This window comes from Hetaerina americana, unplaced genomic scaffold, assembly GCF_022747635.1.
Source record: "Hetaerina americana unplaced genomic scaffold, ioHetAmer1.1.p SCAF_2, whole genome shotgun sequence".
Lineage (NCBI taxonomy): Eukaryota > Metazoa > Arthropoda > Insecta > Odonata > Calopterygidae > Hetaerina > Hetaerina americana.
This window is the reverse complement of record NW_027286763.1, coordinates 44165717-44190973: the sequence shown is the minus strand read 5'-3', so window position 1 is coordinate 44190973 and position 25257 is coordinate 44165717. Positions and strand designations below refer to the sequence as shown.

At 38.5% G+C, this 25257-nt stretch overlaps 2 protein-coding genes across 2 annotated transcripts in view; both read left to right on the top strand.

Moving 5' to 3' along the window:
* LOC139687881 (uncharacterized) overlaps window positions 1-16927 on the top strand; it is a 59295-nt gene extending 42368 nt beyond the window's left edge. Inside the window, exons 2-5 of the mRNA XM_071585216.1 lie at window positions 10997-11140; window positions 13502-13596; window positions 14017-14100; window positions 16619-16927. Coding sequence (XP_071441317.1) covers window positions 10997-11140; window positions 13502-13596; window positions 14017-14100; window positions 16619-16813 — 518 coding nt within the window. The 3' untranslated portion in view covers window positions 16814-16927. The remainder of the gene's footprint in view (window positions 1-10996; window positions 11141-13501; window positions 13597-14016; window positions 14101-16618) is intronic.
* Window positions 16928-20302: 3375 nt separating this feature from the next.
* On the top strand, window positions 20303-21908 carry LOC139687779 (peroxynitrite isomerase THAP4-like). Its single transcript, XM_071585073.1, has 4 exons — window positions 20303-20485; window positions 20575-20847; window positions 21329-21432; window positions 21526-21908. The coding sequence occupies exons 1-4, from the start codon at window positions 20467-20469 to the stop codon at window positions 21637-21639; spliced, it is 510 nt and encodes a 169-aa protein (XP_071441174.1). The 5' UTR covers window positions 20303-20466; the 3' UTR covers window positions 21640-21908.
* The last annotated feature ends 3349 nt before the right edge of the window (window positions 21909-25257 follow it).

Below are 25257 nucleotides of genomic sequence, written 5' to 3'. Positions count from 1 at the left end.
AAAGCCCTCGCAGCTACCCGGGATTATTCGGCTGCCTGGTTCGTCTCTAGATGGAAAACTGTAAAAGGGCATTTAGAGGGAATCATGGCGGGAGCGCTCAAATGGAAAATGTCTGCTCTCCAGAGGCCAGAGCATGGAAGCAAATTATCATCACGAGACCAAGCAACCCTTGGCGGGAATCGAGGCCGCGACCTCCATCAACAGCCACATATCATTACTCTGAAAGCTCTCGCTTATGAGGTTTTTTTTAGGGACACCTGGCGACGCCATAGATGAGGTTAGTGACTTGATCATGCAACGCAAAATGGAAAAGGTTATTGCTTGAGTTTAATAATGGTAAAATAATTTAACTTTGTTGAATTCTACAAAAATTTTGTCTCTGTAGCACGGACTGTTTCACCCGTTACGTCATAATTTCCCCTCATCATGATTTCGAGATTACCCAATTTTAGCTTAGCAAAATTTTTTGTACCTACAGTGTGCTATGCCCAGTTTGGTATTGGCATAGGTAGTAGGGAGCCTCAACTACTCCCCCATAAGCTTTGTCTATATGAGTTATATTAACTTCCTTCGTGTAAACAAATTTCCTCCGTCCCCTGGCACTCCCAATAGTCGGGGGCAAGTTGCACTGAATGAAGGTAATAGCTCTCCAGTTACCTCAGGAAAACGTAAGTATGTGGTGGGAATGTCCTTTCGGATGAAGAAGAGACAATGCTTTGAGAGAAGTGTGGGTGTCAAAAACACCTCACTCATTTTATGTATGGCTCATACAAAGAAAAGAGAGAGTTTCCGTTAACATTTAAAAGGTGCGATCGATTTTACTGATTAACATGTGTTAAACATTCAAAGGGAGTAATTTCCAAAATTTTCACGATGTTCCGTCCCAGTAGTCCTAACGTGTAAGGGGTAGACAACAAGAATACACCGTATGTATGCTATTGCACCTGGACTCGCCAATTCCATTCCGGTGAAGTTAAAGAGAGGTAGTTTTTTAAGTGGAGAATTTACTTGATCGAGGTTATAATGGAGCGACTGCAACATGATGGGAGCGCAGTTCGAAGGAATTAAAAACCACCGTAATGAACGTCGAAATTATTTTCCAGAGGAAATGGTAGGGCACCCCTCGAAACAAGCGATGTGTGTGGATGAGTTTCAGTTAGTTCCTTTACCTTTGCCACGTAGTTTCCCAAGACTTTGAAGTGTCCAGAAAATATGACTGCTTGGATTTAAGATGAAAGCATTTATCCTAAGCATTTATTGGTGTTCGGGAATATATTCAGGAGATTATGAATGCAAATTTAAATTTATAGTGACAGTATTGGTGATTGTTAAAGTTATAACATTTCATACTATTTATCAAGGTATCTTCAAAGGATACGCGAAACATTGAAAATGCAAGTATTCCCACAAATCGACTTCCATCCATGACAAATGAATCAATTGGAAGAAGGACTTTCAAAATTTTATCCATTAAGCTTTTTAATGAATTGTCTCGCGTTGGAAAAATCTAAGAAGGGTTTGGACACGAGCGTATCGTAAGAATAAAATCCGTAGGCACTCTCTAAGAATACGTATTACCGCCTCACCTTTTTCCCCCATTCCGGAATATATTACAGCCTCCTTGAGAGAATGCTTCTCCGGCCATAAAATCATTCTAAATGGCCTGAAACACGTTATTCCATTCATAAGTCATGAGTAGAGAGTTGAAGGGAATAATTTTCACGTTCGACTGCCATAATAGTAACATGTTTACATTCATCAATTATGAGAGCTGAATGAGTGCAAAGATTGTCCAAAAAAAATACATTATACCGTCAAAATGATACTGTAATACTATTTTTTGATGAATTATTTCGATACCAAAGAATGCGGTAGCGACACTTTCCGAATTTCTAGCGACAACAGCCTCTGTGGATTAGAGTTTTCCTACTTTAAAAAGAGTTTTAAAAAAATACCTCATAAAAGGAAGATATCTCCTGACTGAATTTATGCTTTGACAATGGATAAGGATATCAATGTGAATGCGAATGTAATTTTAAATCAATCTTCAAAAATTGTAGAGACATTTGTTTATTGTAGCACTTGAAAACGTTTCGTGGATTATAAATCATCAAGTATTCCCAAATAATTTTTTTCATCAAGTTAATTCTCTCCTGAACTATATTCCATTAAAACACCTGGTGTCAGGTTTTTCGGCACTTTCCCCTCCAGCACTGTACTTTTGTGTCTTCCGAGTTTGAGTGACGGGTCACTGGCGCCGGGTTTCCAACCCCGTAAACCCTGTGTGTGTGTGTGTGTGTTTGTGACTTGCGAAGGTCAATTTGTTTGCAAATACCTGAGCGAGGGAGTAAGTGTTATATAATTTTTATTTTATTTTTTCATTTGTTTGAGTGACGGGTCACTGGCGTCGGGCTTCCCGCCCCGTAAACCCTGCGTGTGTGTGTGGTTGCGACTTGTGAAGGTCAATTTGTGGTGCAAATACCTGATCAAGGGAGTAATTGTTTGAACTATTTATTTTATTTTTTCATTTGTTTGAGTGACGGGTCACTGGCGTCGGGCTTCCCGCCCCGTAAACCCTGTGTGGGTGTGTGGTTGCGACTTGTGAAGGTCAATTTGTTGTGCAAATACCTGATCAAGGGAGTAATTGTTTGAACTATTTATTTTAATTTTCATTTGTTTGAGTGACGGGTCACTGGCGTCGGGCTTCCCGCCCCGTAAACCCTGCGTGTGTGTGTGGTTGCGACTTGTGAAGGTCAATTTGGTGTGCAAATACCTGATCAAGGGAGTAATTGTTTGAACTATTTATTTTAATTTTCATTTGTTTGAGTGACGGGTCACTGGCATCTGGCTTCCCGCCAAACAATAACTTTCCCACCCACTTCTATATTCCACCTATAAGTGCCCTTAAGTGTACGGCTTTGGGTTTTACATTCTTTCCATGCACTCGGCCGTAGTACGTTCTTTATCTATTTATTATATTCCATTATTTTTGCGAAACTCCTTACGGTTGGCGTAAGATGATTTAAAAATAAACCGGAGAGAATCTATGAAGAAATTATTACTTTGGTTTCGTCGAATCTTCGCTTTTATAACTGTCTTTGAAGGCTATAAAACCCGTGCAGACAATGGCAACTAATGCATTGAAAGGCCGTTCATTATTATAAAATACGTGTACTGGCGCGTTCTCTGGACGAGGTCAAACACAAAATCCACGAATAGTAAATAACCATGCCAACAAAAGGTAAATTGCCGTATGTCTCAAGACAATATTTCGGTTTGTATGAGAAATTTGGGATGCATAAAAATCTTCCTGAGACCGGCTTTAGGCACCTTTCAAAAACTTTGGTAAAATTTTTTTCATTATTAAAATACTAACCACTCCGCATATTAATTCAGAGCCTTAGTGCAACCACGGAACCATTCCTAATTATCTGAGTGATGCGCCGTTCAGATCGTCGATTACTGACTCGTGTAACCCTAACCTTCCATGAGTAACATCATAATATCATACCATTCAAGAAGTTCTCTCGGGTTTTCCACCGGGTCAGGTTGCAGTACACCGACGTTTCGAAGGTTGACTCTGCCATCGTCTTCAGGACTTCACCCTGAAGACGATGGCAGAGTCAGCCTTCGAAACGTCGGTGTACTGCAACCTGACCCGGTGGGAAACCCGAGAGAACTTCTTGAATGCCATACGCCGGGAAAACCTGAGATCCTTCATTAATATCATACCATTTTCCCATTTATGTTAATCAAATATTTAGTTAGACAACACAAGGAGAGCTGAGTTGACCAATCCTTGAGGCGGTATGCCCTGCACTCGTGAGATGATCCGGCTTTGCCACTGCTCTCAGGCTGAATTGCCAGGCATCATACATGTACTTTGGCATGCTCTTAAGTCTTTAAAGTATTGTTTAACATTATTTAAATATTGATACAGTTCTCAGTGCTTATGTATTTATCCAAATAAGACTCCATTGCGAACTCTTTTCAGTTAAAATGGTCGAAAAGTGTGCATAATATTCTCTTTAATCCGTATACGAAAGAACGACGGAAGGAATGGAGTGATAAAAAATGATTTTTCTTTTAATGGATGAGTAATTCTTTCACCAACTCTCGCACTAAGAGTAAACAATCGATAAAAATCATATGTGGTATTGCCGTATGCTAATAATGATGAATACTATTGTAGTATTCAATTCTGTGCATTTTGTCCAATTACGCATTTCCATCAACCCCCCCAAGTATTTTCGCTCGGTCGTAGACGGACGAAAACGAACTTTGAATGCTCCCATTGCATCGAGAATGCGGTAGGTACGATCCAGCAAGGGCAAGCTGTCTTGAACAAACGAGACCACAAACGTGGTCTAAATGTGCGGCTTCGGAATCCCTTTGTTTAGCGAGAGCCGCCCGCCCGTGCAAAAAACTGATAATCTGTTCGAAGGAGTCGAAAATCCACCCACGCCCAAGCGATTGAAATGCCCACTCGATTCAATGAACCGGCACGGAGGTTTCTCGGACCTCGCGGGGGAATCCTCCTCAACCCCACACCCTACCTCCCTCCCGCATCTCCCCCTTCCTCCGCCGCCACCAACCTCGGGTTGCGGAAACCATTAAAATTGCGCATGCCGCCTGAATACCTTACGCACGTCGCCCACGAAACAATGGGCAATGGCTCTTCTTTTCCAGCTGATCCGATTCAGGGCCCCGATTCGATTCTTTGCAGTCTCGACCGGCCTTTTTATCATCCGAACTCATCTTTTTGAGATAGGTGTCTTAAGACTCCTTCCTCCCCCCTTCCTCGAGGAATGGGAGCTTCGACCACTTCGGTGTTCCGTGCGTGCGTCTTGTGGCCGTTCCCTGGCGAGGCGACGGGATCCACCTGGCAAACCGCGTTATGTGCGTTTCCTTTCGCTGTTTATAACTCCCATCCGAGTCGGAACCACCCCGATCTCCTCCGGCGACCGTGCCCACGAACATATGTTTCGTAGTCGAGAAAGTACTCAAAAAGGGAAGACCGCCCCTTAATACGCTTCCTCGTTTTCAGAAATGGAAAAGTAAGTTGATCTCAAGACATTATATTCGAATGCGTGTATCTTTATCTATGGGCGTCTTGCTCCGCCGCATGTATGAACCCGTGAGCTCCCTAAAACCTTTCGAAAGTGAGATTTCTATCGATTTTTTCTGGCGTTCTGCCCGCGGGATGACGCAAAGACGAATTTATGTCGAGAAGTCCGATTCATGAAGGCATCTGATTGGCCCATTGAAGATACGAGCACGCATATTCATTCTCGAGGACCTTGTGCATTGATAAATCAACGAGTGAGCAAACAAAGACTGGTTGAATTCTATCCCGAGTTATCTGGGATATGGTGTTTTTGTACTTGCCAATGAACTATGAAGGTATGAGATACGAGTACTTGTTCGAAAGCTTTATTGATGGTTGGAAAAACCATGCCAACCGAAAAATTATTTTCTCCCTAACCCAAAATATCATGAACAAATTGAAATGTAATGAAATAATTGACTTCGTAATTCCACACACTTTCCAAAAGTGTATGGAATTACGAAGTCAATTATTTCATTACATTTCAATTTGTTCATGATATTTTGGGTTAGGGAGAAAATAATTTTTCATTAACTTTCTAAAAGAGTGTGGAATTACGAAGTCAATTATTTCATTACATTTCAATATGTTATGCAAATTCCATAAAGTTACGCCTGAGACAACAAATTTTATCATGAACAAAAATCGAAAGTTGCGTCTCGAAGGATCTAACCTTTCAAAAACCGTGCAAGCCGTCCGCCCGTAACTCCTAAATATCTACCTGTAGATACCTCATCATCAAGTTAACTCACCTTAGTTGATGTAAGTGTTAAGGAGATAGGTCTGTAAATACTCGGTTCCTCTCTCCGTCGCCATGTTTAAAAACTGTTGCGTAAGCAATTTTTAGCTATCGGGAATCTTGTCATCTATTGAGGACTTCTTAACTATGATCTCTAGATAAGTCGCTATTCCCGATGAAGTTCCTTAAAAATTCGAGATTGAATTTGAACGAGACGGGACGATTTTTTCGAGATTTATTCTAGATACTGAAGTGTGAGCATTTTTTTTGTATTCGAGTAAATTCTGAGTACAGAAAATAACGACCCGTATAAGGGGATTCGATGGATTCACTAATTCCGAGTAAGAATTCGATCGAAAATTGAATCCATATTTCCGAAAGGCCTGGCGCCATTAATAATAAAAGTTCGATCAAGGAATATCCGCGCCGGAACTCTGGGGCTTCTAAAAACAGCTCCATCGCGTAATATACGAGTATACATCGTCATCAATCTCCATAGGTTTAGCAGGCACACCGTTAGCCGCGACCCGCCGTAAGTGCCACGTAACTTTAGCCACGTATGGCGGAGAGGGGCGTGCCATTTGATTACGTTTCCTCAAAGGTTGGGGACGAGGACTCAGGAGAAACATTGCGTAAGGCTTATCATTGCAATATTTGAGCAATTTTTTATGAAGAAAGAATGTGAATTATCTTTGATCACGAAAGAAGGCATTGTGTAAATAATCACTAATAAAACTGCCGCTTCAGAATTATTAAAGAATTTGTCAGCATATTAAGTGAATTTATAAATGATAATTAAATTTGAATGCATACCTTACGCATACAGACCGTTGCATGTAAAACCGTTCAAGATTAAATAAAGTCCAATTTCACGGTAGTGTACATACTTTGTTCACTGCGAACGCTTAGTTGATAAGTATTCGTAGCGAAGCACTTTCATTTCAGCTAAATTCGCTTTTTTATATTTTTAAGGAAAAATTGGCCCGTTTGATGTAATTGATAGTACCGAGAATCGCATGTGGGAGTAACTAGGGGACTTCCATAGCTATATAAATATTAAGAAGTAAAAAGAGGGGTTTTATATCTTGCATATGCTTACAGAGGAGTTAAAGAAAGCGAATCTGGTCTCATATAATTCAAGACGAACCCTAATGCAGCATATGAAATGCAATGGTATAACAGGGCATCATATGTTACAATAATGAAATACATTTGTTACACTGTGCAATCAAAAAATAAACTTTTCAAACTCGAGTTTCTGGGACTTAATTATTGCTGTATATGGGTGCTACTATTCACACCGAATGCGAAGCCAGCTTTCCTCTGTAGAGGTTCAAATTAATTTGATAGCATTTGATGCTCTGAAGATAACAGATGAAAACTCGCTATAACCCAGATTTTTACCTTCACGATGGACGGTAAATGTTTTCACCTTTTCCAGCTGTCAACGATCCTTTAAGTGGAAACGTTCTCGTCACGAAGAGTCTTCGCAGAACTGGTTGTGGAGCGACAGGGAAAAGCAAAGGTTAAGGGGAGGGAAGGTTTGAGAAAGTGGCCGGACGGTGGTGGTGGTGGTGTCGGAGCGAGAAGGGAGTGTTGGTTGGGAGGGCGTTAGGAGGAGCCGGCGAGTGAATTACTTGCCTCCGGAACATCATTGCTTCTTTTTTGTCATTTTCCTCGCCTCATTCTCGCACGACGCCCCTTTCTCCTCCCTGCCCTCCCCGCCCCAATTCCCCTCCCCCTCCGGAGCCCAACCCGCCAACTGTCTCCCCGCGTGCACCAGACGCTCATCACGCCCCCGCAAACTCCGTGCACGCAACTGGAGATGGAATTTCCAGGGCTCGGCTGTGAAGGGGAGCCAACGATTTCCTTAATCAACTTACTCCTCCTCCTCCTTAGCACTTTTCATCTCAACTCCTTGCACGTTAACTCAGACTCCGATTAAAAACCATCATAATCACCAGTATTTCAATCCTAAGAGTGGTTTACTGTAGCTTTCCATTCTTCTCTGTTCAGTGTTAATTCACTCACCCCCTGAGAGCTTCTGTTTTATTTCTTTCTCATTTTGTCCTGCGTACGTCTTTCTTGGTCTTCCTCGTAGGATCTTCCCTTCAATGTTACCTTCTAGTATTAAGTTTCTAACTAATCTATTGAAAGTCAAGGTAAGTCCAATCCATATAGTTCTTCTTTGTCGTATGGTTATCCGTATGTTCCTTTCCTCTTCTGCTTTTCAATATACATTTTTCCTCGGGTACAAAACTTAGCGAGTATACCCTTCCTCATTTCACTCAGCTGCTATACAGATCACTGTTTCTACTCGTACTTTTGTCATCTCAAGCAGTAAAATTTTGCTTCATTATATTTAGTTAATGTTATGTTTCTCATTACTCCTCATTTGTTGTCAATATATTTGATTTCTTCATTTCCTTTTCAGTAACTTAATAATATGTCTACAATGTGAAAAATGATTGTTACAATGTATACGTATCTTTCCTTTAAATAATAGGGTTTTAGCAGGTTTTTCACATTCCCCTTCTCTTCGTGGCTGTTTTCCTGCGTGTGTTTTTACTAGGTGAACAATGCCAAGCTCTCCTTAGCTTTTCCCGCAAGCCTCATTCTTTGCTTACACTCTCCCTATTTTCTCTTTATTCACTGTAATTTACTTTGAGTATGTGTGTATCTTTAGGTGTATCTTTAATTTATATATGCATATGTATGTATACATACATGGATGTAGTATATATATATATATATATATATATATATATATATATTTTTTTTTTTTCGGTGTGCAAATCTGTGCATAATGAATGTATGCCTGTCTATATGTATCTATGTGTATGTATGCATGTAATTATACATTTTATGCCAAATACAATATGTGTACGACGATGGGTTAAATGGAAGAAGGGACCATTAGGTCTCAATTTCGTCCAAATAAAGACCTCTATCCATCTATCTATACTTTTTGGTTCCTCGCTTTGTCTCTCCATTTAATTTTTAGTATGTTAAAAACTATAAAAAAAGCTAATTACTTTATGAAATGCGTCAACATCTCACCCTGCAAGTCATCAAGAGAAGGTCACTAGCTATTGAAGAAATGTTGATTGATTAGTAATGGATTATGTTCCCTGCACCCGGGGTCTCGAAGTGCTCTCAAAGGAAATATTATTCCATAAATCGAGCGGTGCTGCAGTCAATTTTCCTTAACTTCCCATTTATCCCCCATTTACTAACGTCATGCGCACTTTGGATTTTTGATTCCTCATCAAACGCTAAACTCAAATGATTTGTGCTTATCCAGAAGTTTTTCATCGTCATTTAAGAATAAATCATTCAAAAATGTTTGTCTGAAAACATCCCCATGAACACATTCACGTATAATTATATTTGAAGGGCAATAAACCATGCAATAATAATAAATTCTCTCCAGAAGAAAAGAAAGACAAATATCCTTATTCATAGAGCATGAGACAGTGCTGGTGAGGGTCAATCCAGACCGGCAATAATATTCTGTCGTGACCCTAGTTCTAAACGAACGGAGTCCACCATCTGATTCACCGCAAATCAGTTGACTTTAGTATCTTTTTTTCTGGCACGCGAGTCTCCACTCAAGAACCACTCTTGAGTTGAAGAGGGGATTGTTTTCATTACCTTGGTGACCGAAATGAATGTCTTGGTGACCGAAGTGGGTCTTTTTGTATCAGGTGCAAATGTGTACGTAATGGAGAATGATAATGACCGTTTTCCTTAGAATTTTATGTGCAGAAAGAAACAGTTCAAATACTAGTTTTCATGGAATCATATCCTGATGGTATTGACCAAGCATTATTTCCTGTCAATACGATGCCTAGAGATGATAGCAAATCTGAAAATGACAATCAGACAGATGGGCGTCACTATGGCAACTCTAATCGCTTATTCCATCATAGATTGGCTGTAGTAGTATTGATTGATACAAGCTATCCAGCGTACCTAGATTTGTATCACATTCCTCATTGCTGTATCCTTTTCATGACTTTTATGCAAGAGGTGCTTCGTAAGATTCATCCATGGCCTTCTCTAGGTTTTCACCTCCAAGGTTTTGTCCTCTATTATTTTTATTCAATCATTGTCTCAGTTTAATGGAGGAAGCAGTGTGTTGATAAGGGGATCGGCTAATGTACTGGCTTCCCACCCGGAGGTTTCCACCCTGGTTCGAATCCCGGCGGCGGCAGATATTTTTCAGTGGTATCCCGATCCCTACTTGAGGTGCTTTGTGGAAGGCACTTTTGAATGAGTACGCCGTCCGGCGGATGGGACGTTAACCTGCGGACCCCTTGGCGCCTTTCTTTAAGAGTAGGCTAGTGCCGACGCCGGGTTTCTTTCCACCCTTCATCCTTTCCTGTCCATCCCTAATGGCGCAAATGACCTCAGCTGTCGGTCGCCTCACCTAAAACTACTACTAGAGTGTTGTTAATAGATTTGAAGAAACAAAACTCGTTTAGGGGGATAAAAGACGATTGGAGGGTCACACACGCAAAATCCGATCAAGGTTTTGTCTAATGATTCATTCTCATGTTGGGTCTAGAATTTTTTGTTTTTTACCTCCCGACAAGAAAGTTCCGTGAAATCACTCCTGAAAACAACTTCACTGGTTGTGGAATGGGGAATGGTCCGCGGGATTTCATTTTCATTTCATGTAGATAGGAAAAGCCGTTCCTGAAACACGCCATCTTGGATTTTCTAGAAGTTGGTTCCTATTCCGGACTACTACGTTTTCCTACGATTGGCCGGTTACTATTAGTTAGAGTCGATCAACGGACCCGTTCCAGTGGAAACTCACGCGTCGCCGCAAGCAGTTTCTAAGGTTCGCAAACTTCGATTGTTAATGGTTGCCCTCGTTTGTTTTAAATTTGGTCGTAAATGACGTGGTTGGCGCTGGCTGGACATACGTCATCCCAGGTCATCCTTCACATGAGATTTTTAATAAGTAAACACGTGGTTTACGAGTTGACATTTATTTATCCGTTTCATTGAAAACATATTCCTTTCAAATGGAAGATTTTCCGTTGTTTCGTCGATAGGAAATAACATGCATCGTAATTGTTAACTTATTTCGCGACGAACCAGAGTGATAGTAATTTTATTTTTTCCTTCCCTCCACACAGGAGCAGAAGAGCCGGATGGCGAGCTTGTTTGGATCGAGGGTGACAGCCAAGTGGTGTTGGATTCGGGTTCATTATTGGAGCTGACGTGTTACGTCAAAATCACGACCCCGGCCAACGTCCTCTGGGTGAAAGTCAACGATGATGGTTAGATTCGGCAATAATATATTTATTTCATATGGGAACTTGCTTATCCAAAAGTCAGTTTTCTATTTTGCAAAGTGCTCATTTTTTGGCGCTCCTGGTCTGGTAGGGCCCACGCACACACACACACACACACACGCACGTTTACTTTAATAATTCAGACACCCACGTGCATTTATTTACGGAAACGTGAATAAGTTATTTAAAAATAAAATAAGTTTTTTTTTGCTTATGAGAAGATGCAGAACATTAGTATTATTAGAACATTCGTGCCATGGAATGGCCAATAATTAGCGATAATATTGATATGGGAATTATTTTTTTCAAGCCGTCAATCTTGATTCATTAGGCCACTGTTCACTTTAATCGCGTTTGAAATTCAAAAAGTGGCCCTTAATGTCAATTTAATGTGGATGTATTAATTCATTTTTTATTTTCAACATTATTGTTTTAATGCAGGATTATATTGTGAATAACAGTGTGTATTTCGTTCCAAAATTCATAAGCACCGAGTCTGGCCCAGAAAAATATTCCTCATCTATCCACTATCCCGCAAGCTGTTGCAATGACCTGCGGTAGGAGGTGTTAGATCACCAGCCATTCTACTTCTATCTCGACTACATCCACACACACACACAGGGCACGCCACGATCCACCGAAATGGCGCGTGGGAGGGGGGCGTTCGGACACCGTATATGCAACTTCCATTATACACATTACGAATATTATACTGCTAGTAACTACTCCACTGACCACACTAAATTGACAAATAATGAAACTCATTAAAAAGGGTTGGTTCACGAGCAACGCAGTCACTAATTACCAGGCAGCATTCCACGCTTGCAGAATTGACAACTCACAAATACATTAGCTCTACACCTTTGCCTACACGATACCCCGCAAGAGTAATGGACCAATGACCTACCTTGAGGGAAGCCGAAATGTTACTTGTACTTGATACTTGCTCTTGTAAAATAACTAGAGCTTGAGCCATCTATTGTTACTTTTTGATGGCGGTTAGGAAAGAAGTCCTAAATACAGTTTATGGCATTGTTAATTCTCCAAGAAATCCAAGAAAATCACTTTCGCCTGTCATATTCATGCCCCTAATTTCAGAATATCATGAGTAAACAGCCCCAACTGTATTTCCCTTGCACTCCACTTTCTGAATCCGTAGATTTTGCTGCATAAAAGATTGTGAGTGTAGAGGAATTCCATGACGTTGCATGTTCTAGTATTTCACCGGAGAGGGGGGGGGTAAACGAATTGTTCGGTAAGTACTGGGATTTTGCTCATTTTTAGTTTTTCAGATAGATGTGGCGTTAGTTGTTTTCCAGTCCAGGAGAAGTACGCCTTCCAAAACTTATTTGTTAAATATGTATTATAAGAATGGTGCAATATCGAGCGCGAGCTCATTTAGTGTTCTGGCGGGAATATTCTGTGGTCCGTTCGTAAAGGCAACGGAGAGGAAAATCCCTATATAAGACTAAATTAAGCTCCTGCTCCGTCTCGTGGCTGAAAAATGGAATATAGGGCCACATCCAGGAGGGTTTTTTCTATCGGTTTATACTCTTGGAAACATATTCACAACTGCAAATTAGAGTGAAGAAAAATCAGATGTTCATAGAATGATATTAATTGCGAGTTGTCACCCGTAATGCGACCGTGGAGATCTTGGGCAACGAGTGGAAAATTTCGAGGTCCAAGCCAAGAGAGAAAATCTTAGGGATAGAGGCCATGAGGTATTGCCTCGTCGGCAATGCAATGATTCATTCTCTCCTAATGAAGTGTTATGGTGGCCATTTTTCCTCCGATAAATAAAATCTTGAGCTGCTCCAAGGATGATGAGAATCGCGCCAAAAGCGTCTGTCTGAAACAATATGCAGGTCATTCATTTACTTTTATATTCCGAAGCGGTGTCTACATGAACTTATTTCTACATTAACAATAAATCCATAAACACAGTAATCAACCCGAAGGTCGTTTTGATGGTTGGGGGTAGAGTTCACCCATTACTAAACCCAATGGCTCGTGAAATTCACACACCAGGGTATGGGGACCAGTTACTTACACTGTGCCGCTTATTGTTTCCCGGGAAGAAATGGTAATTGAAAAACTACACTGGGTGAAGCTGAGTGCCCAGAGAGGCGTGCCGTTTGTATATATGTACATAAATATTTTGAACTTATTATGATCTCTTTTGGTGGAAGAGCAAAGCCCTAAAATATTTCAGCTCAAGGCTAAAATGAGTCTTTAACCGGCCTTAGGCGTGGCTTTGAAGTCGCAGTGAGTGTAGCAGTAAAATGCGTGACTTAAGGAATAAGGTAAACTTGTGCTAATAGATAAAACTTCACCTGTTTCTAGGATCTGAACTCATTGCTCACGACGAGAGACTTCTCATCGAAAACGAGCGAATTTCCGTCAACCACAGCTCGTCGGAAGGAATGTCACAGCTTAAGGTAATGTGTGTTCTGATGTTTGAAAAGTATGACCGATTAAATATAAACTGTTAGCCAGTTTGTTCTAGATGGGTGGTCTTTTACAGAAATCGAGTGTCGGTGGGAGGGAAGAGAAAGGAGAGTAGTATACTATAAGGCTAAAATCATTGAACATGTTTTTTTTTAACTTTCTTTACACAGTGGATCCTAAATAAATTGTCAAACATTCTACCATTACAAATTACCAAATAAAACATTTAAAAAAATCTAATTCCCGCAATTACCAAAACTTTGGTTTAGAGTAAAATACTTCAATGGATGATAAATTAATTGGTGAGAACTCTTATAGGTTCTCTCTATAAATGAGATTCATTTACAAATGAATGTTTCAAAATACAATAGAATTGCAAATCACCGGTAAAAATTCTACTTTTATTGCAGATAGAAAACACTAACAGCAAAGATTCCGGAAGGTACGAGTGTCAAGTTCCAATGATGAATTCGACGATCAATGCTGCCGTTGAGGTAATGAAATTGTTGTTTTTTTATTTTTCCTTTTTCGTTGTCATGTGGATAAAATTTAGCCATAAAAATATGATTTATATTTCAAAATCTGCTGAAAATATGAGTTAAAATGTATAATAATTTGGCAGAAAATGTTGTACTTGAAATAAAAGCAAATGTGAAGAGATGTATTTCACATCGACGATAATATTCAAACATTTGATTCAGGTTCTTGAATTGGAAGTCTGAACATGCACTTATCCATACTTCCGAATCCATAACCTGAATCAAATGTACAAAACTGCATTCATAATGTGACGATTTTGTGGTTCAAATTTTAAACACTGAAATCATATCAATAGATGCTTAAATTCCGTAGCATTCACTTGAAGTTCATTTTTAATGAAGACACCAGTTAAAGTTGTACTCGTGAAGAATGATATAAGTATACTGATATAGAAATGAGTTTTCCTTAAGATCAACCCTGATAACCAAGTGATCCTTGTAACCTTGAGTTTGGTGTGACCAGCACCCAAACACTAGCACGCATATTTAGCCAAAGAATAGAAGGCATTTTTGAATATAAGAAGTTCAGTTCGGATTCTGGAGAATGGGAACGAGGAAGGCCACTCGCGGCCTAAGGATACTGGTGGAAAATAATTATGCGCATAATCAAGCTGTTGTATGTGACATTCATGAACTTGGAGAAGGCAGTTGACAATGACGCCTGGAACCAGATATTTAAATTGCTAGAGAAACCTGGAATGGGTGGGAATTCTCAATGAATCAAGAATAACTTTCAATTCCATTGAAGGTATTCTACCTAATAAAATAGATTTTAGACGGGCCCAAAAGACTTTTATTTTTGTGTCAGGAGAACATCATGTTTGACCTTTATTAAAACCTTCGTTATTTCTTGTTTAAAATTCCTACCCTATTCCTTCCTCCACTTCGATCACCCATGATTTTCCCTTCTACCTCGTCTTTTAATATCCCAATAACTTTCAATATTTCCTCAAACCACGTTCTCTATCTTTTACGAATTTCCTCCCGCAACTTCTCCTCTTAACCCGCAGTGGTTCAAAACTTCAGCGTTTTTCTTTTTCCCCATCCAAATTATTTTCTCTATTCTCGACCACAACCATGTGTCAAAAGCATTCAATCTATGATTCATTATCTTACCTCAAAGAATAGGTTTCGCATCCAAAAGTCGCTACGCTCTATATTAAAGTCTTTGCTAATATTTTCTTCACATCTTCCCTTAGTGTACCTGACATCAACTTTCTTCTTCTTGTTAATGCTTCTTTCACCATATCAGTTATTATCTTAATATTCACACTACCATTCCTCTATTCCTATAAAATACTACCCACATGTAATAACTGGCCCACCTGCTCTAATTTATTCCGTCCTACTTTAATGTTTAACTTAGCCCTGTGAATTCTCAAACATCTCCTTACTTTCGTTCTCTTTTGGTTAATCTATCCCCTGTATTTTAGTAAATAATAACTTATAAAATAATGCTAATCACCGGAAATCAGAAAAAATGCAAATTAAAATAAGCAAAGGAGTTAGAAGAATGTAAAACCACTTACCAGTACTGTTGAACATGGAAGAGGTAATAAAAGAACTAGAAATGAGAGCGAAAGAAATTAAGATGAATGGCGAATAAGTTAGCATACCCCGTTTGGCAGGTGATAACGCATTGTAGCTGAGATTCGGGAGGGCAAGCGATCATCTTCGAACAAAGTGGAATCTCTTGAAGAATATAGCAAGAAATATTTTGCGAAAAAATCAAACCTTTGTTATGCGGAATGAAGAAATCGAGGGTATATGTTGCAAGGGAAAAAAGAGATAGACGTCAGAGCAAATGGTATTTTTCATCTACCATTGAAGGAACTGGGTGAATATCAAGTGTTAAACAGCCCAAGCCAACAAGTGTTTACTAAGGAGAGTCAAGAGCTATGTTCAAAGACAAGGTTATAAATAAGAATACGGTTCATTCAAGGTATTATAACAATTGAATGTAATTTTTGGAAGACATACAATGACTATTGTCTTCTACACATAGTGAGAACTTCCTTTTGCTTGTCCTACATTATTTAATTGATTTCTAGCTGCCTTCAAGCAATTTCTTCCTTCCTCTAACCCGCTTAGCAGGGATCGACCCATTAATCGATTGTTATTACATGTAATTTTCTCTTGTATCTCTTCCAAAAGAATCGTTAGTTAGTTTAAAAAATTAACTCTAAGTTTTGCGTAATGTTTAACTTAAGCTGATGATGGCAACGTGAGTTGATATTTGATTTGCCCCTGACCCGGAGGTGGCTTTAAAAAAGGATGTAATCATTGTAAATGTTATGAATTTACTCATCCTCATTCCTCCTTATTAATGACTGAATTTTTTTATATTTTCAATACCCGTTTGGGTTCCCTTACCCTTTGATACCCTATTTTAGGTTCATTTATATTTTCAATACCCAACTGCTCATGCTTAACTTACGACTTCCATCTAAACTATTTTGAATCGTATTTTTAGGTTCTCGTGAGGATGAATACTGATGATACCAACTCCAGCACAGAAGACAGCCTGCCAACAAACACATCCCTCCCAGATGGTGGAACGACCAACCCATCTAAAGGACATTCCGTTACCTATTCAGTATTTGTAACTTCAAGTTTCGTTGTTTTATGTGTACTATTTAATTCCATTCCTGTTGTAATGCAGTGTTGACTGAATAATAAATATCTCGCTACAATGCCTTACCTACCATTCTAGCGAGATTACCTTCATAAGTGCTCCTCATTTTTTTTACAGAAAGTCAATAAAAAGTTCATTGAATCGAGAGTAAGCCTTTCATTTTTCATTCTAGAAACGTCGATACTTGGTGAATAAATATCAATGGATAATTTGATGCATTGAGACAGAAATATAGAAGCATAATGCTACTCCTAAAGTTCCTCGACCCGGTTTCACCTAATTGATTATTAAATTGGAAAAGATGTCCCGAAATATTTAACTGGGGCTCAGGCCATAAATCTTATCTGCCTCCTTTTACTAGCCAACCACCTCTGGTGTACTTGATGACTCGGGAGAAAAATATCGTTTTTTTCGTTTATTAGTTTCGAGGCGAAACATTCACAGCGAAACAAAATCAGAGTATCTACTTATTTTCACTAAGATAGGATATGAATGTTTAAGATGCTCACAAGTATAAAATCCTTTATCAAGGCAGAAACGTTTACTTCAAGTATAAATTAATGTTTCCACTCAAAACTACCTTGAAGCCTTGGTAGTCGTGATGTGCAAGTATTGCATGCCATATTATTTGCGACACAACTGTTTTCGAGCAAGATGTTACGTGGTGGATCAGGATGCGAGGGTCTTTCCACTAAGACCAATACCCATATTGGTGTCTCAGCCCTCCTTAAAGTTGGACATTCAATCTCACTATTCCCTCCCCCACGTCACTCACGGGGCACACTCCCCTAATCGCACTGGATGGGACTGATTTTATGACCTTTCCGTAGCCCCATTTATCGGTATTACAAGTCTGATGCTAAGGATGCCATAGATCTCCCCAGTCCCATTTGTACGGCGCACTCCTCTTTCCAGCAGGACGGATCGTTCCGGGCAATCTGCGACCCCTTTATCCCTGCCACACGAATAGGCTTTGTGGTTTCATGTCTCCTTTTGTGAAAACCATTGCGTCAAAGTTGTCTTTGTTGACTAAACTCCATATTGCCCGGCGGCGTAGTCAACTTATTCAGTAGGAAGTGCATATCTCCCTGGCCGATACGACACTCCTTCGTGCTTCGCTGAAGTTTGAAGTCCTGGAAGGTCAAATAACTTGAGTTCTTGAGTTCCTTCAGTTAATTTCTGTATCATGCACCATTAGCCTATGAGCGCGTGCGATGTTTAATATCAGATATGTCACCTTGTGGACCCCACAGTGGGATACGTGAGGTATCTCGTAGGAAGGAACAACGGAACAACAATTACTTTTACGCCAAATTTCTATCGACTCAGAACGTTTTACTATGACACGGCATCATACGAAATTTATGTATTATTTTATTTATTTTAGTGCCCTAAAAGCTACCGATAGGGTGCGTGGCAGGGGTTGAATACACACCAGACTAATGTGTATACATTGTGCGAGCCTGATGATGCCGAATCACGGTGAAACGCGTCGTACCATTGAACATTCTGTGGATAATACGTTGTTCCTTTCTATGTAATGGATGTGTACAACTTCCATGAAGTGAAGTCTGAATTCATATTGGATATATTAACGTTTATGCGTATGTTCTAAGGTGGTTTTGGCCCACGAAAGTCGGCGGTGCACTGCTAACCATTTTCAATGTTATTGCGGATCTAGAGAAAGAAGATTTTCACATATGCTCAAAAAAATTATTAGAAGTTTTTTCCTCCAAATCAAGCTAAAAATCATGTTAAATTTGGAACCAAACACATTCATTTACAGACCGCAACGTACTATTTAGAGTAAGTCATTTTATGTTCGCGGGACATTAGATATTAGTGTAGGGCAAAAAAGTAAAATTCATTTGGAATTTAGTTAAGACCAAAAATATCCCCCAGGGTGGGGGAGATGGCTCCCATTGATACCGTTGTTTGTGTTCTCGAGGACGGACGAAGAAATTCACTCAATGAAAGGTGGGCTGTAGAGAAGTGGGTACCATTCGTTTCCTTTTGCCTGTCTACAGCACCCTATAATTTATATCCCTTCTTCTTTCACCAGTCCATGGCTCCTTCGAATAACATTCCTTCTTTTTTCTACTCATTTCTCTCTCTTGGCGAATGTTCTAACTTGTAACTCACTCCCCGGTTAAACCAACTTTGTACATGAGGATGACGCTGATACTTTGAAACTAGTCGTACCTAAATAATACAATTTTGTGGAAAGATATATTTTTGGTTTTTTTTTCTTCAGTGGCAATGGATTTCCTCAAATTTAGGCCTGAATACATGAAGGCATGGAGTTTGAATCTCATCTGATGTTGGTAAGACAGATTCCAGGTAAGTAAACCACCAATAATCAATGTATTCCCTTTTTATAAACAACGTTCTAATAAAGTTAAAAGCATATGGCCAGAAACTTTTCAATGAGCGTTGAGCTTCACTTCTAAATTTCATTCCACCTTCCCCAGTAAGGGCCTTCAAAGAGAATAGTTCCAATTTCGCTCATATTTTCCATAATGAAGAAAACTTTTTATATCAGTTGTACTAGATTTCGTTTTAGGTATTCTAGCAGTTATGGTCAGTATGCCTATCTACCCTAACACGACATACATGCGAGGCTGTCAAGCAGATACTTTCTCAAACTGACTTCCTCGGATAGCATTCATTCTCAAGCTGCATTAAAAAAAATGTTTTCAAGAGGGGATTAGCCCTAATTATTTCAAATGTACTTTTTTCCTTAGTGAATTATAATATCATTTCCAAAACATAGCTACAGCTATGCTCTGTGAAATCCATAAAAAAGTCAAGAGTATACAGAAATTAAAAACTAACCTTGTTACACTCAGATTATTCACTTTATTAAATTCATTAAAAATGCCGATGTCTCTAGTAACCCAAGCCACAATTGATATAATAATTCTTGATCAAGAAATGTTCATGATTTCGCTTAAAAGCCAATGAGAAGTAGATTGAAATTAGTAGCGCAAGATAAATGATACAATCATATTTCTCCAGATCCATTTTAAGTTAAGGATGCATTTGATTATTTTTTTCAATATCTTGATTTTTTTGTAAGTACGTGAAAGGATAGACTGTATACCTCTAAGCCTTGCTATCTGAGGGGTGATTTCGGATCCCCATCGTCATTGTACGAATATTATTCATTTGTGACGAACACTTCTATCTTTGCTGATTTGAACACTTCCGGGGTTTCGGGTCTCTAAATAATATAACAGTTATGGATTATTGTGGGACCTGAAAATCTTTTGTGGATATTAATTTCTATGAATACTTGACCTTTGAGATAAATTGGCTGGCAGTAATATCTAAAATTCCTTTTGTTACTGAGTCCAACTTTCATACCTGGTTTGCAAACGTTAGAACAAATGTGGTTGAATACCTTCATTGCCTCAAAATGGTTCTCGACTTAGGAATTATTAAAAGACACGCCAGGAAATGAAATGAGGCAGCGGGAAGATGGTTATCAATGTTTTCTATAGATGGCAGGCAAGGTAGAACTCTTGGAGGTCTTCTACGTCGTCTCCTGTCTTTCAAGTCTTTGCCGGCTTTACACGTTAAATAACAGGTTGCGCCTGTATAGTTTCAGCGGGAATGAATTTGGAGTAATTTTCGTAATTACAAAGTGACTACAGTTAGTTGTTGCTGCTGTTCGCGAAACTGCAATGGCTGGTTATCCCGCTAGTAAGATATCTTATTTCTCTATGTCCGATTCATGCACGAAGTGTTAGATGAAGCTATTCTGACATAAACTGTACTTCTTTTTCTTTTAGTTTACAATACTGCCGCGGTTCACGATGCCTTGAAGTCAATCTCTTGGATTATTGGGAGGTGGAAAACGGACCAGGGAAAAGGATTTTACCCGACGATTGAGCCTTTTAGTTATTGTGAAGAGATTGAGTTCACTTCAATCGGGCAGCCGATTCTCAATTACCATTCTTATTCATGGCATCCTGAGAAAAATAATCCAATGCATCTTGAGTCTGGATTTCTTAGAATAAAGCCAGGGACCAATGAATTGGCTTTTATGGTAGCACATAACTTTGGTAAGATATGGAAGTAAATTAGTTGTTTTGTGAGTGAGATTGAGTTGGAAGAAGCGTCCTTGGATTGAAAGGAATATATTCTTAGGGCATACTTGGGGGCCTCGTTTCTGAAGATTGGTTGATGATGGGTTCTGTATATAATTTAGTCTTAAACTTTAGGAACTATTACCTTAGCGAAGCAGGACAATATTACTGCTATTGTAAGCCCTATCTAACATGAAACAAATAAATCCTTTAATCCAATGCTACAAACTGCTATAACTCATTCGTTCATTAGGTAATGGAAAAATTATAAATTTTAATTAAACTCTTTCCCAAGAAGCCAACATGACTAAAAAGTTCAAATTTGTGATTTCCATCCACCGATGGATGTGGCTGTTAGACAATTATTATAAACTCTGCTTGTGATCAACCATTTCCAACTTCTTTGATTAATTTTCTAATATAACTTTTCTCCTCTTTTAATCGGATGCATGCTCAGGCCTGAGTGTTGTTGAAGAGGGAACTGTAGACGGTTCCACAATAATGCTGGAAACTAAAGAAATCGGCAGAATGTCTTTTGCTAAAGGATCTGCTGTTGTGAAGGTGAAATATTTGAAAGATATTTGATGTAATTGAAAAAAGTTATATTTTTACTATAATGAACACCAACCTCTTTCATTGATCTTTTTATTTTAGACATTACGTTCATTAAGCCTTGAAGGAGATAAGTTGAAGCAAGTAATTTCTATGGCAACAGCCACCCAACCGATGACAGAACATTTAACTGCGCTTTATGAAAAAGTGGGATAAGAACTCACATATGAGTTAATGTGGTGCTCAAACTCTCTCTTGTGCACAGTAATGAAGAGTTTGAACTTTGTGAAAAGTTATTTCATGAAGGTGAGGTACTTTATTTGCGATTCATAATTCATTTATTTGTTTAAATGAATTTAGATTTTCTAGCTATGTATTTAGTTGGAAATTCAATTCTGTAGTACTAATAAACCTTATTTAGAATTATCTGCTTCTAATTAACCCCTTATGAAATAGTTTTGCTCTTGAGAAACAATACTATTTTGCGTAAGAATATTTTATAAATGCTTAACACAATCTAAGATAAACTAAGTTATAACCATGGACTTATAATTCATAATGATTTAGATGCCATAATGCTAAATTGAAATATTTATATGTAATTCTGATGGTAAAAGTTTATTCTAAATAAATTAATAAGCTTTTTTCATATGAATTCTGTTGTATTAGTTATATTTCATGTTACGAACTATGCATATGATAGTATGAATAATAGAAGCTCTTATTTTTCTATGGTTTGGTCATATTTCTCACATTCATATCCATACTGTAAATAGTTAAGAATTAAATCTTAGAGTACAAATAAAATTACTCTTGAAGGTGTTTCTATTCATGAAGGTATTCTATGGGCTTGATGAAATAATTTTAAATGAAATGCGAAGCATATTTTATTGACAGCAAGAATATAGTTTTAAGAATATGATAATGTTTTCACAGTTTAATATCATTTAACATAAAAAAAGGAGGTTTGGGGCTGTCCGGAAATGATTCAGTGATGCAATATTTTGAGAAAAAAGCCTACCAAGAACAGTGAGGGTTTAGTACCCTTTGAAGTACTCCCCTTGGGACCTCTCACAAATATTCCAGCATCTCTTCCGGTTTTCAAAACAATCAGCAATGTCCTTTTTTGGAAGGGTCATCAGCTGCTTTGTTGCATTCTCCTTCCTTTATCTTGCCAACTGACTGTTAGGAAGACTGGGTTTTGTTTTGGCATCGTAGACCCATGACTCATCTCCAGTTATGACCCTTTCTTAGAAAAACTTGGTAATCATTTGCAGCTTCGAGCAAGTCTCCTGCAACTGAAGCATAAAATTCTTGAACTTGACAAAATTAAAGAGAATGCAATAAGGCAGCCGATGACCATTCCGAGAAAGGATTTTGCCAATTGTTTTGAAAAGTTTTGGAAGAGACACTGGGAAAGGTGTGTGAGGTCCCCAAAGGGATCATTTATCTAGTTAGACCATTTTTCTCAAATTATTGCATGGCTGAATCCTTTCCGGACAGACTTCTCTGAGAAATGATCACGACAAAAGTAGCATTACCCATAAAAACCACAACCTTGTTCATTTTCATTATGAGTTCGGCATGAAACTCATCTGCCAAATGAATTAGTATCATTCTATTGAAAAAATCTTCCAATCATAATGTTGACATATTTTGAAAGTATCAATCATTTAATGTAGGCAATAATTAATTTTAAATAATACCTCAAGTTGGCACTTGGCAGTCTATGATATTGTTTAGTTAAATCCTTGCAAATTGTTGGAAAAGAGGTCACACATCAAACTATTTAATTTGATCTTATCCAAGTTTGCTTGAAATAATGATTCACAAATCCAAGTGAAAATTGAAAGATGTTGAAAATGTATTACTTAGTCTGTCAAATCCAGATAATTATTGGTGTTGTAAATAATAAATGATTCTGGTTAGTATACTAATTCATATATGCACAGATGGTTTAATATCTAATCCAAAGAACTGTGGGAAAGGCAGTATTTTATTTTCTTATCAGACCTGATTGTCCATATGCAGATGGGCTTTCCATAAGAGTGAAATGTCATTGAATTTTCCAGGGGCTCTGCTATCAGAATGAAATATAGGGTGATACGTCTAATTATTCACTTGCCCATATTTAATTGTGTAAGGATTTTGCTACTGATATATAGTCAATTTCCATTTAGACCAAAGTTTATCCTAAAACTTCGGAAGTGACTTGGATGTTTACCATAATATAGTGATAATGTACAGAATACAAATTTTACATTGGAGAAAGTACAGAATTTCATTTGTGAAAGACTTTTTTAGTGATTCTTAAGCTGAGGATGTTGATTCTAGGTTTGTACTGAGTCAAAATTTCCAATATTTACCCATTCTAATTTTGTCTGCAGAGTAATTTGAACACTTGATGATTGATATCCTCATATGAACGACTCTATGAAGATAAAATCTGGTAAAATCGCTAATAAAAATTAAGACACATTTCCAGATTTAGGAATTAAGGATCTATTATGTATATGCAGGGTGTCTTGCAACAGGATATTATTATTATAGGTAATGTACTGGTTAATAAGGTAGGGTTTGGAAGAACACAACTACCAAATGAATATCTTGTCTCTCTTAACAAAACACAACCCAAAATCCTACTCTATAACAAGTCCTCCTTCAACTATGTATGCTTCCTTCCTCCCTTCATTCATTCCAACATTTCTATCCTATTTCTGCCCCTTCCTCATTTTCCCAACATTCTCCCTTCTATCACAGTCTTCAACATCCCACTGCCAATCAATATGCTGTGCATTCTTTTTTCTGTCTCCGTAGACTTTCTCCCTGCAATCCCCTCTCCTCCCCCATCATACCCGGCACCTCATTACTGTTTACTTAACCTTTTCTATCCTTGATTACACCCACATTTCAAAAGCCATTCAATTTATTCCTATCATCCTGCTTCAATGACCATGTTTCCATGCCGTACATAACCACATACCATATCAAAGTTTATATGAGCCTTTTCTTTACATCTTTACTCAATGTTCCTGTCATTAACACCCTCCTCGTGAAAGCCTCTTCGCCTAGTTCAATTCTTCTTACTTTCCAGCTACTTCGACCATCTTGAAACACTTCCAAGATACGTTAACTGCTCCATCTGCTGTAGTTTCTGCCCTCCTATTTTAATTTTAACCTTAGCCTCTCTCTTTCTGGAAAATCACATAAACTGTGCTTTATTTATATTGATCCCATTATATCCCATATCTATTGCCCTGAATTTCCAATTCACACAGCAATGTTTGCAACCCCTTTGCTAGCTGACAAACCAAAAGCATCGCCATCACCAAACCTGATTTTTATGAATTTCCCACCAACTTTCAATCCTCTTCTCATTTCTTCCCATGCTTCTTAAGTCATTTCCTCCACACATGCATTGAACAGTACAGGTGATAATGGGCAACCCTGCCTTACTAACACTGCCCATCCAGACTCTCCATCCCCAACTCGCACCTGAGTAATCAAGACATGTGTTAGTTGCTGATTAGCCTACTATCTCTCCAATCTATTCATATTTACTGTAATATATTTATTAGTTTTTCCCAATTCACTCTATCAAATACCTTTTCTAAATCTATGAAACAGGCAAATACTTCCTGATTGTATTCTATATTCCTCTCTAATAGTGATCTCATTACTGCAATGGCATCCTGTGTGCCTTTTCCACTTCCTGAACCCAAACTCTTCATCCCCTTAGTAATCATTTACCCTGCTCTCCATCCTTTTGGTTCAAATCCTGGCGGTGTTGAATATTTTTCAGTGGTCTCTCAATCCCTACTTGAGGTGCTTCGT

Excerpts from the sequence above, each read along its gene's own strand:
- LOC139687779 (XM_071585073.1), top strand. Across the intron at positions 20,848-21,328 it reads TATGGTAGCACATAACTTTG|GCCTGAGTGTTGTTGAAGAG; the intron begins GTAAGATATGGA and ends ATGCATGCTCAG. Across the intron at positions 21,433-21,525 it reads AAGGATCTGCTGTTGTGAAG|ACATTACGTTCATTAAGCCT; the intron begins GTGAAATATTTG and ends TTTTTATTTTAG.